The 19,785-nt window shown below is 27.0% G+C and overlaps 1 protein-coding gene across 4 annotated transcripts in view; it reads left to right on the top strand.

The window, feature by feature from the left end:
* LOC129947300 (transient receptor potential cation channel subfamily A member 1) overlaps nt 1-19,785 on the top strand; it is a 71,512-nt gene that overhangs the window by 18,879 nt on the left and 32,848 nt on the right. The window contains exon 1 of one of the 4 annotated variants that reach the window (XM_056057817.1): nt 11,329-11,581. The exons of the other annotated variants lie outside the window; for them this stretch is intronic. Within the exon in view, the coding sequence (XP_055913792.1) occupies nt 11,411-11,581 (171 nt within the window). The 5' untranslated portion in view covers nt 11,329-11,410. Of the gene's footprint in view, nt 1-11,328; nt 11,582-19,785 lie in introns of those variants that run through there. 4 annotated transcript variants of the gene reach the window in all.

Here is a 19,785-nt window from a genome sequence, read left to right as displayed (position 1 = left end):
GTAAATATTTGTTCAGGCTCAATTTGAGATGCAAAGTGAAATATATGAGATTTTAATATACCAACATGAATAATAAGAAACAAAACTAAACAAAGTTATTTCATTATAAGATATAACAATAGATACATAAATACATAATATTTTTACATAGTTATTTTTTTTTTGGGAAAAATGGATTTTTTGGATGTTTAGATTTTTTTAAATCACCTTTTTTCAAGTTATTGAAGACTCAAATTTTGTTTAATGGGACTGAATTCTGTTCAGCCCATTGAATTACCTGTATTGCAGTTTCAGCCTTAATTTTAAGAGCAGGAATCTCAACCTCGGACCCACTTTCACTTGATATTTCACCTGTTTCTTCCTAGATTTCCTCATTGCTGAAAATGGTTTTGCGTACCCAATCATACGTTTCTTTATTCGAAATGGATTCGTTGACGGATATTTCATTGAAGATAGTTGATATGGATTCTACGACCGGGTGTTCATTGATAATTTTAGCTCGAACTCTGCTCAAAGGTAGCTCAATTCTTAGATTTTTAATTCAAGGTCTGATCCCTCACATACAACTATGAACGCCAATAGACTTTTTTTGTAGTGCAATTTTGTTAAATTTAGAACGTTCTGGCCTATTGGCTGAAGAATAGCAATTCAATTTGAAGGAAAACACATAGATTAGTTGCACTTATAGAGTCAATTTTTTGTTTTGAAGAGTAGTGATCACCGCGTCAATAAATATGAACATTCAGCTGTTGCAAAAATCGAGGAGTTGCTTGAACCGAGATTTGCGTTAATCGAAAACGTACCGTATCTTAAAATGATAATGAACTTCGAAAATGAATAAATTGAAGTTGAAGTTGTATTTGCAAATATTCCAGGCGTAAAGCAAAACTTTATAAAATTGAAATTTATAAGTCGTTACTTATGAAGTGCAAAAACAAAAAATTGTTTCATACGAGTATATGGAGTATTTATATATATTCGAGTCAAGAAATTGTTTTCACCAATTTTTTCGTAGCATAGTTTGAATTTTTAAACGGTAAAAACAGTTAATTTAATTTTGTATTTAATAAAAATACAAAATTAAGTTTTTTTTAAATTTTTTGTTCCTTACACCGTTCTATACTGTTATACAGAACTGATAGGAGTTACACAAAAATAAACTAATATTTCTCTCTAAATACTTAAAAAAAATACTTTAAACAATGCAGTTTTTGACCTTCCGTAATATGTAATAACAAAAACTACTTAAACAGTTTAATGTCTCAAATATCAAGAAAAAAACAGCTTAGACTTCAATTATTGCTTAAATTCTTTTCGACAGAAGGTTAATAAGCCATTCATGTAAATCTTTTAAACTAATTCTGTTAAATATATTATATGGAAGTAAAAATAAAGGAAAATAAATAAATAATAATAATAATAAAAATAATAAATTTTTGTTGAAATTATTGGAATGATAATTTAGCATATTGCAGCAAAGACATTTTTTAAAGGGCACTAATGCCAATGAGAAGTGTGGAACATATTTCAGCCTTAATATGTCTTTTTTCAATGTAAAAAAGTACCGCTATTTTTTCAAGTTTTCTTAAGAACTAATCAACCGCTTTCAATAATTTTTTTCTGTACAAGGTCTTATTCTATCTCAATAATATTTGAACACTAAAAATATCGTTGTTTTTTTTTATTTAAAAAAAAATATTAAACATTTTTTTACAAATTCGTTATCTTGTAAAAGGGTCTTTAATTTTTTTCAAAAATGAAATGTAAAACGTATGTTAATAAGTTCTGAATAATTGTTTACTAAAAATATTTTTTAAGCTAAAACTGTCAAATGTTATAGACGTAAACAAATGTATTTAAAAAAAACACTCTAACGATTTTCAAACACAAAATTTGGAAGTTAGTTTTTTTTTCTGAGAATTCAAATGGCAAGCTTTTGAAAACAAACTTTTTTTCGAGGAAAGTTTGTTCGAAAAAATCGAACGTTTTGAATTTTGTTTTGATGACTTCAAACGCAAGCCAAACAAACTAAAATCAAATAATATAACAAAATTTGAACAAAGGCTATTTTTTGGATTTAATTCATGATTTACATGAATAGTATAAAAAAAAGCTATGCTTTAGCATTATAATCAAAAAAGTACCTGTATTGAATAAAGACACCCCTGAAGAAGTAAGGAATACTAACAAAACTTTGGGAAAGAATGAAATAAGTTTTTTATTTGCATTCCAAAAACAAAAAGAGGCTGGGATGCGACAAACTCTGATAACTTCGCATCCCGTCTGTCGATTTGTCTTGCTTATTTGTCTATATGTACTCGTATCAATTTTTAACAAATTTGCGTACTATTTTTTGTAGATTTTATTTTTTATGAAAAAACGGACTTTTAAAAACGGGTTTTTATATCAAAATTACTGAATATCGAAAACAATATTTTCTGTGAAATACAATAGGTTTGAAGCCAATATTTTTAATTTTTGAAAAGATATTTGAGTCGAAAATCAATTTTTACCAACTTTTGTTAAATTTTGTTTAGGTTTTTAATTTTTTGTACAAAAACTTTCAATTCGATTTCTTACAAAATTTTACTGAATGTTACCAACAATATTTTTTGAAAGATAAAAGTAAATTAAAACCAATATCTCAAGGTTTTGAAAAGATATTTGAGTTGAAAATCAATTTTTACCAACTTTTATTAATTTTTTTTTAGGTTTTTATTTTTTGTAAAAATACTGTTTATTTGATTTTTCTCAACATTTTTCAGAATGTTGAAAACAATATTTCTTATAATATAAAATAACTTTGAACTCAAATTTCAAGTTTTTGAAAAGACATTTGAATCGATATTCAATTTTTACCAACTTTGAGTAATTTTTTTTTTCTAGATTTTTATTTAAAACAAAAAAAACTGTCAATTCGATTTTTCTCAAAATTTTATCAGATGTCAAAAACATTATTTATCGTTGCACAAAATTGTTTTGGACATGAAATCATATATTAGTCCTAAAATTTTGGAGGTGACACATTTTTTTCAGTTTTTTTGATTTATAAAAAAAAACATTAAATGTTTTTTTTTCAAAAAATATACTTCTTTGATATCACGTTATATAAAATTTAATTCAAGTCTCTAGCGTTTTTGGTTCGTAAGATATTTAGGGTTAACCAAAATTTTCACCTTCTTTTCAAACTACTTTGGTTAGAAAACCACCCACTCAATTTTTTTGAGAGTCCCTTCTATATGTTTCTACCTTATTATCTTTATAACAAACTTTATTTGAAATCGATATCTCTTCTGGTTCTTGAGATATGGACGACGAAAAAAACGTCGCTAACGTACGGACGTACGAACGTACGTACACACGCATGCACAGACATCTTTCTAAAAATCTTTTATTTCGACTCTACGGACCTTGAAACGTCGAGAAATGTCAAAATTTTCTATTTGACAAATCGGACCCATTACAATAACTTCCTATGGGAAGATAAAAAGACCAAAGGAGCCAAACAATATATCTTATAACAACTTAAGAATTTAATTTAACTTAATGTTTATTTTTAAAATATTTTTAAAAGCATACAAAAATGTTATTCAAATTAATAAAAAATTTCAACTTAGATAGGGAAACAAAAAACTTGACTTAACACCATTAACTTAAACCATGCAAATGATTTAAATATTCCTGGTGAATGGGGCAAATGGTTCAAAATGTTAAGTCTTACAGAATTGTTCTTAAAACAAAATGCATAGCATGCAATACAATTACAGTTTCTTCATAATGTAAGTAAAAACAAAAATAGATATGTTTCGCTATCATCATCATCATGAAAACAAAAACGCATAATAAACATCCTTAAAGGTGATACAAAAATTTGGTACCAGGAATTCCTACTTGTAACCTCTTTTACACAACCTAAAAATATATGTATCGTACATATGTTTCTTTATACTCGTATGTATACATATATTATATTCGTTTACTTTTCTTTAATTTTGAATTTAAAGTATTTCAGTTTTTGTTTTATTTGTTGTTTTGTTTGCACTACACTATATTCTCTCTCTTCTGGTGCCGAATCAACAATGTTCTCATTACGTGCACTGAAAACCAAAGATCCTTCTGAAATTTTACTGAATGTTACCAACAATATTTTTTGAAAGATAAACTTAAATTAAAACCAATATCTCAAGGTTTTGAAAAGATATTTGAGTTGAAAATCAATTTTTACCAACTTTTATTAATTTTTTTTTAGGTTTTTATTTTTTGTAAAAATACTGTCAATTTGATTTTTCTCAACATTTTTCAGAATGTTGAAAACAATATTTCTTATAATATAAAATAAGTTTTAACTCAAATTTCAAGTTTTTGAAAAGATATTTGAATCGATATACAATTTTTACCAAATTTGAGTAATGTTTTTTTTCTAGATTTTTATTTAAAAAAAAAAAACTGTCAATTCGGTTTTTTTATCAGATGTCAAAAACATTATTTATCGTTGCACAAAATTGTTTTGGAGATGAAATCATATATTAGTCGTAAAATTTTGGAGGTGACACTTTTTTTTTCAGTTTTTTTGATATATAAAAAAAAACATTAAATGGTTTTTTCAAAAAATATACTTCTTTGATATCACGTTATATAAAATTTAATTCAAGTCTCTAGCGTTTTTGGTTCGTAAGATATTTAGGGTTAACCAAAATTTTCACCTTCTTTTCAAACTACTTTGGTTAGAAACCCACCCACTCAATTTTTTTGAGATTCCCTTCTATATCTTTCTACTTTATTATCTTTATAACAAACTTTATTTGAAATCGATATCTCTTCTGGTTCTTGAGATATGGACGACGAAAAAAACGTCGCTAACGTACGGACGTACGAACGTGCGTACACACGCATGCACAGACATCTTTCTAAAAATCTTCTATTTCGACTCTACGGACCTTGAAACGTTGAAAAATTTCAAAATTTTCTATTTGACAAATCGGACCCATTACAATAACTTCCTATGGGAAGTTAAAAAGACCAAAAGAGCCAAACAATATATCTTATAACAACTTAAGAATTTAATTTAACTTAATGTTTATTTTTAAAATATTTTTAAAAGCATAAAAAAATGTTATTCAAATTAATACAAAAATTTCAACTTAAATGGGGAAACAAAAAACTTGACTTGACACCATTAACTTAAACCATGCAAATGCTTTAAATATTCCTGATGAAAGGAGCAAACGTTTCAAAATGTTAAGTCTTACAGAATTGTTCTTAAAACAAAATGCATAGCATGCAATACGATTACAGTTTCTTCAAAATGTATGTGAAAACAAAAATAGATATGTTTCGCTATCATCATCATCATGAAAACAAACACGCATAATAAACATCCTTAAAAATGATACAAAAATTTGGTACCAGGAAACCGTACTTGTAACCTCTTTTACACAACCTACAAATATGTGTATCCTACATATGTTTTGTATATCCTCGTATGTATACATTAAATTCGTTTACTTTTCTTTAATTTTGAATTTAAAGTATTTTAGTTCTTGTTTTGTTTTAAATTTTGTTTGCACTACACTATATTCTCTCTCTTCTGGTGCGAATCAACAATGTTCTCATTACGTGCACTGAAAACCAAAGATCCTTCTGAAATTTGAACAGCTGTAGCTGTAACGGTATCATCTCAATGAAGGTACCACTCACTGAATTGTCTCTCAAATTTGTCTATATCCACCTCAAATAGGATACGCGCAGAAGTTAAGAACAGCATTTCCTTTCAGCATCTTATTCAAATACTAAAAAATTATCCGTATTTTTGTTTCTCACGAACACTGATTGCAAAAACAAATTTCAAAACTCACCAAAAGTGTGGTGTATGAAACAATAAGAGATTTCTCTATAAAAAGGATCTTCAACTTGTGCAAATTTTAGTTTATTGCCGGTCGTTTTCACGAAACCATTCTAAAACAAACAAAAATAATAAGTTGTTGATTCAAATAAATTAAAGTACCGGCCAAGAAATTGTCGGTGGCACATCCTGTTCAGTTCGAGGGCTAAAAGAAATTCAATTAAAAATGAAAATAAAGTCAAACAAGTGTCTTATAAAAATTAAATGTTAAATTAATCTGTTTAATTAATCATTGCTTATTCCATCTCAAGGTGTGATATAATAAAAAAAAAGAAATACAAAAAAAGAAATCCACAAAGCCAATAATACCTTAATTGTGAGTTTAATAAAAAGAAGTTATTAAGAGTTTTATTGCGTCCTTTTACAAATAAACCTCGCGATGGTTTGAACACGAAGTTAATTCCTACATCAGGGTGAATTTTAATTATTTTAAGTGTGTTGTGTGTCGCATTGTCCTGCTCTGAAAACCTATTATTCTCGATAAGATATAAAGCTAACTTAATAATTGAAGTAAAACTAAGTTAAATAATTCATGATTTATGCTTCTCACGAAAAAAAAGCCACCATTAATGGCTTTCACAAAAACAACTCGAAAATATTGTCCGAAAGTCGTCGTCTCATTTGGGTCTGTCTGTTTATATCGCAAGGAGTGTTTCTGAACCATTAATATACTGAACAATGGCCTCTGATTTAGTAATAAATGTGAGAAAATAGTATTGTGTGAAAGTTAATGTGTTATAAGTGCACATCAAGCTTAATTTTATAGGTAGTTAAGGATAATCCTGCCTGTGTGTAATATTTTTTACAGGCGGTATGCTTGAATCTTTATCAAAGGATTTGTATGTAACTACACTATCTCTATGCACCTTACTTAAGGATTTTTTTGTTTTTATTAAACTTTAGATTTTAGTTTCATATTTTCTGATTTTTTGTTTTAATATTAAAGATGATGGTATCCTCTTGATACACCAAGTTACTTTTACATTGTTTGGTGTCTGAAGGATAACAAATGTAACACTTAATTTATGTATATCCACCTATCTAAGTTATACGTGGAAGACCTTGAAAGGAAACACGTTTGGTGATGATAATATGATAGGTATTTTATATATATAATGTACATAGTAAACGTTCACCTTTATAACATAGATAGATGATATTATAGCCACTGTGGTTGCTCACCGCAGTGAATGAATATTTCTATGAATATTTTTGGTTGTTCTTTTGTTTTTATAAGGCGCCACGTCTCGAACAAAAATCCTTTTCTCTGACATGCTGAAATGTGCGCTGCATTTAAAACGTGTATTTTTTTTAACCAATTACCGAATTGTTTCATTTTCTTTATATTGAGAAACAACAATAACAAGGAAGAACGAAGTTGGTACATTCTGAAAATAAAGATCCTAAACTCATACTCAAAATTGTATATATACTCATGAAAATAATAAAGGATGGCTCCTCGAGCATTATGTGTTGCACCTTTTTCACTAAATAGGTATTCTTTTTATTTTTGTATAAAATTTTATTTTTATTTTGCAGTATTTTTGTGTTACGAACTTTGTACATAAATATTTGTAAGTTTCATATATTATTTGTTTTGTATTGATTTGAATCATTGCAATTTAATTCAAAGTTTCTTTTGTAAACCATAATCCAATTTTTGTGATCGTATTTTAAAATTGTTCATTTTCTTAAAACACAATTATGTTTATCTTTCGTTTTTAATTAAACAACAAAGTATGGCATCAAAATCCTTTTTTTGACATTTATTTTCTAAAAATATAAATACTATTATAAAACAATAAATGTTAACCTTCCTTTCCGGTTAAGAGTGAAAACTTAGAAAAACTATTTTATTTATTTCATAATAATTTAAAGTTAAAAAAGTTATCTAAAATCATCAATTGACAAACAATTTTTAAATTGTAAAAATAACAAATCAGTTGCAATAGTTTTATAGTTTTGTATTTTGTTTTATTTTTACTCAAGCTTTTCTGAACCCAGTGCAAAAACAAAGTTAAGTTTTGCAATTATTAACTCTTACATTTTTAGAATAAACAAATAATAAAATAAATATTGACAAACAAATTTAAATGCATAAATCAACAAAGTTTTTGAAAAATACCACCATTTTTAACTTCTCATATGAAGTTATTGTTATCGGTCCGATTTGTCATATTGAAAATGTTGACATTTTTCGACGTTTCAAGGTCCCTAGAGTCGAAATAAAAGATTTTTAGAAAAATGTCTGTGCGTACGTGTGTACGTACGTTCGTACGTCCGTTCGTATATCCGTACGTTCGCGACGTTTTTTCGTCGTCCATAGCTCAAGCACCAGTAAAGATATCGGCTTCAAATAAATCTTGTTATACAGAAAATAATTCAGAAAAATGGAAAAAGGACTCTCAAACAAATTGAGTGCGTGTTTTTTTTTTTGTCATAGCAATTTAAAATAAAAAAGATGAACATTTTGGTTAACCACAAATATCTCACGAACCAATAAGACTTGAAATAAATTTCAAATTATAAATTTTCACTAGATACCAATCAAATATATTTTTGGAAAAAATCCACTTAAGGTCCACTTAAATCCAAAAACAGACAAAAAATATTTGTCACCTGGAAAATTTTACGAACAAAAAATGTTTTTATCTCCAAAACAATTTTTTGCAACGAAGAAAAAATTTTGAGAAAAATCGAATTGACAGTTTTTTTAAACAAAAAATAAAAACCTAAAAAAACAAATACTCAAAGTTGGTAAAAATTGATTTTCGACTCAAATATCTTTTCAAAATTTTGAGATATTGGCTTTAAACTAATTTTATCTTTTAAGAAACATTGTTGTCAACATTACATTTGTTGAATAATCGAATTGACAGTTTAAAAAAAAACTAAAACCACAATACTAAAACTTTGTAAAAATTTACTTTCGACTTAAATAAATATCTTTTCAAAAATTAAAAATATTAGCTTCAAACTTATTTTATCTCACAGAAAATATTGTTTTCGACATTTCGAAAATCATTTGGTAAAAATTGATGCTCGGTTAGTGAACAATAGAAGATATTTACTTCAAATTAATTAAATTCATCCAATTTGTATTTGTTCATATAAAAAAATAAAAACTTTTAAGAAATGCTACTAAAATTGGTTTGGTAAAAATTGGGTTTGGAATAAAAATGTCGTTAACAAAAATAGATCAAACTATTTCATTATTTCAAAACACGAAAACCTGCAAACTTTTGTCGCATCCCAGCCACTTTTTCACTATTTTATCTTGATTTAAAAAATCTATACCTCATTCTTACAGCAGCTTTAAACAATAAAATGAAACCAAAGTAATTGAACCGTCCTTTAAAAGGTTATACAACTTTTTAAAAATATATTGTTTTATCTAAAACCAACAAGTTAAATATAAAAGAAGGCACTTTGTTTAAATTATTTGCTTTGAGTTTTATTAGATTGGGTTTTAAGGACCCTGCAACCATGTATCTATGTTTTGGTTATGCCAAAGTGAATATATTAGTTTGTTTTATTTACATTTCCCCCTATCATTCACTTCTTTGAAAATCATTTTACAACAAGCCAATAATAGTGTTTTGGAGGACATTTGACATGTTACTTAAGATGACATCCTGCGTCGATTCCAATCATAAAATTTCATGAATTAATTCTTCTGTCCCTTGGCCCTCTCTTTCCTAAACCATTAAGAATTTAAGTTCAGGTAAAACTATTTGTCCAGTAATAATTTCAAAATTAAAGTTTTAGCCATACGTACACGTCCAAGTAGAATATAATTTTGTATATGAAAATTAGAAAATAGTATTTTGGTAAATACGTCTAATTGGTTAGGATTATAGCGAGAGGATAACGACAAACTAGTTATCAATTCAGATCTAATCATCTTTGATTTATTGTTTGGACCTATTAGTTCTTAAGCCTAATTATAGTTATAATGCCTGTTTGTATTGATTCGTTTCGTAGACGTTGTTGACGTGACATCAATCAAATTCCAAAAAATTCCATAATTTTCTAATATTTAATTAAATTAGAAATGGTTAACATACAAATAGAATTTGAGCATTTTTTTGTTCAGAGACTTGTTTAAAGTTGAAAAATCCTCGTTTTTAAAAGTAAACAAACATTTTGAAATGCTAACACGGAATTATAATTTTTTTGTTTAAATTTTGTAAATAAAAACAAAAAATTATTTAAAGCTTGTGGAATGCGTAGCATGGGCATTTTGGGTGAATTTCAGAACTTTTTGGAGAAAAGTACTCGATGTATTTTTTTTGGGAACTGAGAATATATGGAACACATTATAAGTGACTTGCTCACTGCATTCAAAAAGGAGTAAAATGTAAGACCGCTGAGAATAAAAAAAAGTGATCGTTTAACAGACCTAATATTTTGGAATATACGATGATATTATTTGTATTGCGCCATTTTAGGGTAATGTATTTAAAATTGTATACTTTAAATTTGGGATTAAAGTTTAAATATGGGATATATTTTTTTTGAGTTACAGTGTCAGCAAAATTGAAAAATCTAAATTCGAGAAGAACGCGTTCCAAGATTTCATTTAGCCATATAAGGCATTCAAACGATATTTATATTTTAAAAAAAATACACTGTCAAAAAATTATGTAAAAAAATGCACCTTTAAGCATTGAGGTTATTATCTTAAGCAACAAGAATTTCATTTTAAAACATACAAAATGGAATTCGAATTATTTTTCGTCATCCTTCGTGTAAACAGAATAAAATATTACTTGTTATCTTCTCTAAGGAATCAGATAGATGTACAATTGTAACGAATCCAAAGGAAATCGATTAAGACAAAAAAAAACCTATTTTAATAGTCTCACAGACCAAGAGGTGACATAGCACGGAAAATGTTGATTAACGTTCTAAGCATTGTCACTATTAATCAAGTAAATTATAACCTTTTTCAAAGTCTTGTTCATAAAAACTCTCAAGTTTAATTGTGGATTTTGCTCTTACCAAAAGTCACAATGAGTTCAAACGTCGCGGTCGTTTGTATAATTTATTTACTTAACAGAGGTTAAAATTTTAAAAACTACATAACACATACTACATATCTTTAATTTGCATAAAAAGTGAATGAATTATTTAACCTAGTATAAATTTGTATTCTGGGAAAATTAAAAAAAAAGTCTTTTAAACGCTTACAAGTTTTTACATATTTTTACCCAAAAGAATATTTAAAACATGTTGTAAAATAGTCACAATAAAAGCAAAAATAATATACAAACATTTTGAATAGAACATAAATTATTTATAAATATAAATAAATTATTTATAAATATAATAATATGTCAGATCGGGACATTGCGACTAATTAATGTATTTAATTTAAGTGTTTTTTTAATGAAAGCAAATAAATAACTATAGTAAACAAATATGTTATTCAAAAGTGATAATAAAACATAAAAAATATTCAATAATTTTATTGAATATAATATCGATATTTTAAATACCTACGTTATGAAAAGTTCAACAAAAAACGATATGGGACGCCCATTTCGTTATTTTGTTGGTAAATGTGCACGCGGGGCAGAAATAACAGTTGCTGCTGCCCTTAAAACACCATCACAATGGACAAGGGTATTTCAGTTAGTGCCAGCGCCTAAAATTAGACCAGATGAAGTACTTCAGGTAAATTTCTTGAATTTTTTTAAAATCTTTTTGGTGAATGGAAATTAATTTGTATAAAAAACCATAAAATTTAAACAAAAATGAAAATACAATCAAAATTTGAATGTTTTTTTTTTTTAATTTGTTTTGAATTTGATGTTTCTACACAAGAACATGGCACACGATACAAAAATGATACTTAATGCCAGTCTTAGTTACATACAAATTAAACTTAGTCCTTTTTAGATAAGAGATAAAAATAATGCGACACACAAATCACAAAGATTTCTAATTTATCTTCTAAAAGCTATATGACCCGACTAAGCTTCAAAGATACTCTATTGTAATTATAATTACCTTTGGCTGTTAAAGAAACTTAATTAATACACCACGTTAACTTCATTAATGTAAAAGTTAAATTAACTGATTTATTTGCCAGGAGCTAAATACTCTTTTAAAGAAAAGTTTTCTTGATTCGGAATTTTCTTCCTTCCTTGTGGAAAACTATAAACCTGCTAAAAAATCACATCTCATTTTTTAATGAATTTTCTTTAAATGATATTTTTCTAATAAATCATTTTTTGATGATAAATTCTATTTGTTTTTTTTTTTTTGAAAAATATTTAAGGGCGAAGGTAGGAAATACTTCAAGTGGCAACATACCTAATAAGTTTCCTTCTTGCATCATTTGAAGATTCTCCTAAGAGATTGTTTACTTAATAACCTTCACTTGATATTTTAAATTTATATTATGTTGAAGTGATTGAAATAAACAAAAGATTTTTGTATTTTTATTTGGAAAATCAAATAAGATTTCACTTGAATTCAAAAAATCATTTTTATAAATTTGACTAAATCATGTTCTCATAAATCATTAAGTTCTTAAACTACATCCATGATTAATATAAATAAAATAAAATTGAGTTATATTCAAATAATATCTAAAATTTTAAAGGCTTATTATATTCAGTCCTTAAAAAAAAGAAACAATTGACTTACAATGTTTAGTCCTTTATGCCTAGTTTATTAGCTTTGTTGTTACATCATTACAACTGAAAAACCATCTATAAGACACACGTGCTACTTTTCAAGGGTTTCAATAAGTATTCGAATTTAGAGCATTCTTCTGGGAATTGTTGATGTTATATATATGTTATGTGTACCACCAGATATGTCTTTTTGTTCTTACTAAGAGTACAACAAAACCAAGAATATATTTATTGACTTCAGATGTTAAGATCATTTAACTTTATTTAAGGAGAAAATTGACCGTGATGTGGTTTCAAGACCGGATGTCATAAGCAAATTGATGTTGTCTTCATGTTGAAGAATGTTCAATTTCGCTTAATTAAAGACTTTATGTGACCAATCAAATAAATCAATCATTAAAGAAATATACCTGTGGAGAAAAAAAATTATTTTCCTGGATATAACGTTTTTGTGAAAAGAAATTTCTGGATTCCAACCAAAAATGTTCCTTTTTTTATAATATCAATCAATATATTTTGAGATTAAGATTAAGTCGGTAACTTAGACACACAGGCTAAGGTCAGTCATAAGGAATGTAAAATAAAAAATTACTCAAATTCAAACAAATAAAGTTAAAGTACCAGTGCCTATACTTTACCAAGGTTTTTATATGTTCTTAAGGAAGGACACAAATAATCGTTTGATAATATTTGAAGTACTTACATATATACACAGATGGATGGAAGGTATATAGGTAGAAATAGATGTGAAATTTAAGACTTTTAAATAGGTTTTTATCTAAGGTGTACTGGAGACAATATTGTACAGTTGGATACATTCTTGGATCATTTGAGTTCAAATCTTTCTTTGATTTTTGTATTCAATATAAAATCCTCTTTGCGAGCGAACCAAGTGCAAAAAATCAATTTAAGTTGAATTGCGATGTAGTAGCAATTTACTGCAATTCAATACGAGTACAAATAAAATAACTGAATATGTGTGTAAAAGAAATTTAATAACGAATTCAAAATCATTTTAAAGTATTTTTGTATTAAATTGCAATCTTGTTTAATATTTTTTATATGCATATGAATATTTCTTATGAGAGTTATTGATAGTAAATTATATCATATCTATGTTCTTTATAGTACTAAAAACTTAGTTGATAATACTTTTGTATTTGCATAACAAATCAATTTAAGCCAAGTTTATTTTTGATTAAAAAAAAAAAATGTTTAAAATATATGATAAAAATAATACTTTTAGGGATCTTTTTTAAAGAGTTACGGTGGCGTATTTATTTTTTTCCATAAGGAAGATTTTAAGAAAATGATGAAATACGTATATTGTTAATATACATATTTTATTATGAAGTTAAGTTCTAATTACACTCTTCAGTAGAAATATTTTTATTTATTTATATTTAAAAAAATCGGGGATTTCAAAATATGCCGTGAAACACGAAAAACAAAACACTGTAGAGCGAAAAGTTTTGAAAATCGTTAACGTATTTAAATTTCTATTTTATACAGGTCTTAAAGTTTTTGATTCGCATGTTTTTTGAATCGGTAAAGTTCAAACAATTTTTTTTAAATAAAATATACCTATTTTTGTGACGAAAAGGCGGAAAATAGTTCCCATGTCATCAGTCATGTTTTCTTTAAATTTAATTCTTAATTAACAAATTTATCTGACTTTTTTCTTAGGTTTAAATCAGAAAATATTTTAATCCTTCCCATTTGCCTAATGGTAAGTTTTGTCGCGACACTATACTTCAAGGTCTCTAGAATCTGAGATATTTTTAAAGAAAATAACATTAATTAGCTAAAAAAACCAATTCAAATTATTTCATAAAAGTTTTTCAAAAAACACACAATTGACACTTTTTTTTACCTGAAATAATTTGCTAATAATATTATCAAGATGTGCTGAAAATTCTTTGAAGACAATCCGTTGTATGGACTTCAAATTATATCAGTTTAAAAAAAAATATAAAATGAGTTGACCCCAAATATCTCTTGAATAAATAACATTAGTGACTTCAATTTACCAAAATGGTATAAAATAAAAAAAAATCAAGCAACGACCTCGGCATCTCGAATAATTACGTAATTTGGAACATACAATTATGCAACTTTTAAAATAGTTTTACATTAAGTAAAACTAAAGATAAATCAAAGAGACAGTTACTGACAAAATTCAATTACTAAAAGTTGGTACACATTGATATTGAATTCGAAAATCGTGAAAAAATAAAAGACATTGGCTTCAAATTAATTTGTACTCTTTTTAAAAAGCATTGTTCTTAGCATTTGTAAATTTTTTTTAAAGTACCCAAGTGACATTTTTTTATAATAAAAGAAAAAAAAATTACAAAAATAATATAAAAATTAGTAAAAGCTAATTTTCGACTATTGACATTTAATTGTTAACATAAGATCACTTTCTTAGAAAAATTTAATTGGCATTTTTTTTAAATGAAACTAAAAATTGATGTTCCACAAAAATATTTCGGGAACAAAAACAGATGTTGAAATCAAACTAATTATATTCCATTAAAAACATAAATCTATAAGCCTCAGAGTCCCCAAATGTAGCCAAATTCTTTAGGCTTCCTGACTTTGCTAGCGTTTTTCAGGCTGAACTGCTGGCAATAAGGGAGGCATGTAAGATACTTAAACAAAACCCAAACCAAAACCGAAATGTGGCTATCTTTACAGACAGTCAGGCAGCTGTCAAAGCCATTAACTCGGCCATATCCTTATCTAAATTGGTCCAGCAATGTCGCGATGAGCTTGCAAACCTGAATATTAACCTCGCTGTCACCCTGATCTGGGTTCCGGGCCATAGTGGTATCGTGGGAAGTGAACGGGCTGACGAGCTAGCCAGGCAAGGATCGGCCCTTCATAGCTCACTTGCGGAAATGGTTAACATTTCTCTTAGTGCTATGAAGAGTAAAATCTTTTCTATCTACCAAACTAAATCAAACCGAAGGTGGAGCAATTTACCCAACTGCATTATATCTAGGAAGATATGGCCCACCTATAACAAAACCCGTACAAACGATCTTCTATGCAGGCCAAGGCAAGACATAGCCAGGATTGTTGCGGTTTGTACCGGACATTGGCCTATAAGAGTTCATGCAGAGAAGTTGGGTATCTCTTACAACACCTTTTGCCGTAGTTGTAGTGACCAAAGAGAAAGTGAAACCATAATCCATTTCCTCTGCAAATGTCCTGCTTTGGCAAACACCAGATTGAAATGCTTTGGAAAAGCATTTTTTCAAGAACTCGATGAGCTATCTGAGACAAAGATTAGAGACCTAATCTTTTTTCTCAATGCGACAAAATGGCTCTAACATAATCGCTATGAAGCTTCTCTATCAATCTATCCCTTTCAATCAAAAACGGCGCACTACAGCGCTAATTGGATCTCAAGTTAGGTTGCCTTGAGATCGCCATTTCTACCTACCTACCTACCATAAGCCTCATCACCGCACTATAATATGTGATGAAACTTTTGTTGTCTTCTGGAATGATTTTAGCCTTATTCTTAACACTGTGCTAATTTTTGTATTAATATTCATGTCCTTATGAGACAATAATTAATTTTAATTTATCGTCAACTACGTACGCACATTTATCCAAATTACTAATAGAAAAAATATTTTTTTTAAGTTTAAAAATGTTGGAATTTTAAAAGTAAACGAACTCCTTTTATCTATAGGTATCGGCCCCAGGCAAAAATGTCTTTTGAAGTATCACACTTGTGTTAGATAAAATATTCTTTGAATTGTTTTTATATAAGTTGCTGCATCATTATGAACAAACGAGAAAAATCAGATTCCTGGCATGACTCGCACACAGGAATGGTTGAGAGTTTAAGCCACTAGACCATCGTACTCTTTGGAGTGTTGCGCCACCTTATTTATTTTATAAAATTAGAATATAGATATTATATTCATAAAATGTGATTTATCACCCAATTTTCAAAAACTTAAGGCACTTTAATTAGAATAAACTCAAGCACATTTGGAACATTCGTCATAGTTACCAGAAAAAAATATTAAATTGTTCATCATGTTTGCATCAACGCCATCAATAATTAATATTCAATATTAATAAATAAGACTCATCAAAATATAGCTATTTGTAAAAAAAAACTTTTCTTCCACCTATTTAAATAAATTTTAAAATAAGTTAAACATTTATGAAACCAGCAATTTGTATCTTTATTTTTGCAATCGAAAACGACAAGTGACACTATCATGTCAGTCCTCTTATTAAACTTGCCAATCAATGTGTCGATGACACAAGGACTCATTTTTGTATAGACTTTATAAATCAAATGTCAGATATTAAGAATGTCAGGTAGGTAGATTGAAGCTTAAATGTGATTGAGAAATCAAGATACTAAAGAGAACCAATAAAAATAAATAATGATAAAATAAATCACTAGACAAATACATACAGGAATAATTTGTGTTACATTCCTTTGATACATGAAACCAACTCCAAATTAAGAAAAATAATATAACTAATGAAAATAATTCGTAAAGTACATCAAGAAAAACAAAAAAATTTACTTGAGTGAAAAAATTTTTGGATGAACGTCAAGCAAAATTTCTGTTTCCGTGAATACACCGACCTTTATTAAAACGGCTTTATTGAATATCCCTTTATGAACATGTTTCTTTCATAAATCTTAAAACATAATTAAGCGAAAAAGCTAACTTTACAAAAGCTATCCAATTTGAAGGTATTTTGACTTTTTAAAAACAACTTAAAAGACTTCAAAAACAACACAAAATTGTATATATTAAAACAAAATAAAACTTTTTTTTAATTCAAACCTTGTTAAATATAATTAGAAGTAAAATTCAAAATCGTCAAATTAATCATCTCAATAAAAATAAAAGGGACAAAAACAATTGATTATGTTTTTTTTTTAAATACAACATCTTTAAAAAAAAATGGTGATCGAATTTTAAAAAAAAGAGGTTGGGATGAGACCTTCAAAAAATTACTAAAAATATTTTGCATATTATGAAATAGTTTGATTTCAAAATCTATTTTTGCCAATGAGATTTCAAGTCGAAAACAAAATGTTACCAATTTTATTAGCATTTCTTGAATAAATAAAATATTTTATAAACAAATGCTGATTGTATTTTTCTAAGAAAATTTATAACAGAAACAAATCATTTATTATATCATTTATTCTCGAGGTGTCAAGAACCAAACATCTATTTTTACCAACTTTAAGTATGATCCTTTTTTTGTAAAAAAAACTCTCTACTATTTTTTGTAGATTTAAGTTTTTATGAAAAATCTGACTGTTGGATCTTTCCCAAAATTAAACTGAATATTGAAAACTTTATTCTTTATGAGATGAAATTAGTCAGAAGCTCTTATGTTTAATTTTAAAGAAGATATTCTATTTTTTGTAAAAAAAACTGGCACTCAAAAACCAGATAATAAAAATTAATTGTCACCTCGAATATTTTACGAACAAAAAACGATTTTACCTCCAAAATAATTTAATGCAACGAAAAATAACGACATTTTTTTAAGTAAAAAATAAAAACATATAAATACATACTAAAACTTGGTAAAAATATATTTTTGACTCAAAAAAATTTTCAAAAATTAAAGAAATTGATTTTAAACTAATTTTATCTTAAGATTTTCAACATTTAGTCAAATTTTGAGATTTTTTAAATAAAAAAATATTCTGTTCAAACTAATTCCGTCTCATGGTAAATATTGTTTTCGACATTCAGTGCATTTTTTTTAACACAAAAATTTAGTTTTATCATACGAAAATAAAATCTATAAAAAATGCAACGCAAAATTGGTAAAAATTGGTTTTCGACTAAAAATCTAATTAACAAATATAGATTTAACAAAAACTGATAGAAAATGGTTTTCGACTTAAGTATTTAGAGAACAAAGAGAGATATTGACTTCAAATTATTTATCTCGCATACAATATTGTTATGAATGTTTTGTAAAAATTTTAAGCAGGCAAATAGACAGACGGGATAGGAAGTTATCAGTGCGGGTCGCATCCCAGCCTCTTTTGTTGTGTTTTTGTGTTTTGTAAAAAAACTAACAATTAGAATTTTTTTAAATAAAGTAAAGGTTAGCAACAATACTTGTATATGATAAAGTAGGTATCGTTTTATTATCTGTTTTTGTTCCCGGCATATTTAGTCAAAAATCAATTTTAAAGAATTTTTTTAGATTTCTTATTTCTCCTAAAAAAAAAAAATACCCAATGAATTTTTCTAAGAACATTATTTTACGTCAACAACATTTATTGATTCTCGAAACTTATATATTTTCCCCAATTTTGTAGATTCTCATTTTTCAAACAAAAGTTTTACAGTTTAATTTTTCCAAAAAATTGGACTAAATTAAAAAACAAATAGTGGAAAATTTTAAACAACCTATTGTTTAGGGTTTAACAATTTACTAGTTACAAATTCGCTGAATATTTATTAATTTACTAAGGTAGTCCAACATTTTAAACATTTCTTTTCTCTTTGCTTATTATTAAATTTTTAATAGGCTTTTATTAAAAAAAAAAACGAGTATCCAAACATGTCTAAAAATTGACAGTTCGTGAAAATAAGCAAAGCAAACGGACCTATTAATTGGAATTTCCAACTGTTGACTGGACCATTCCATCCACTACTCTGATAAGAATAATTATACAAATTGCTAAAAGTTAACTTGTGGTGGTTTTAACTTTAGTAAAATTCCTAGAGATAACAAAACTAAATTGTAAATATCACTTAATCGATAAAATATCGGTATATGAGTTATTTATCCAATTGGATCCTTTTTTTATAATTTGTTAAAGTGAACCATTAGTTTCTGGGGTTAAGAGTCAACATTTGTAAAATATAAATAAATTAGTAAAATTAGTAGCCACCATTGATATTTTATAATTAATGATAGTTTAGTTTGCTTAATATGCCTGAAATATAGTTTCAGATAGGTGTTAAAAATCAAGTCTCAGTGTACATTAGGTATTGACATTGAACTCCAAGAGTCTCAATTAAATTACTGAAAACCCGTGAAAGAAATGTTTTTTTCCAAACTGTTGTTGAAGTAGACCTTTTGCTGTTTTACAAGTCCTGTTTCCGACTATAAATAATCTTCTTTAAGTTATGGAAGCGTTGGATTAAAATGCGGTTCCAGCTTATATTTAATTCTTCTAAGATTGTATAAATCGTTCCATAGTATTTT

This window comes from Eupeodes corollae, chromosome 2 (genome assembly GCF_945859685.1).
Source record: "Eupeodes corollae chromosome 2, idEupCoro1.1, whole genome shotgun sequence".
Taxonomy (NCBI): domain Eukaryota; kingdom Metazoa; phylum Arthropoda; class Insecta; order Diptera; family Syrphidae; genus Eupeodes; species Eupeodes corollae.
The sequence above is the reverse complement of the archived record's forward strand: the minus strand, read 5'-3'. Positions and strand labels throughout refer to the sequence as shown.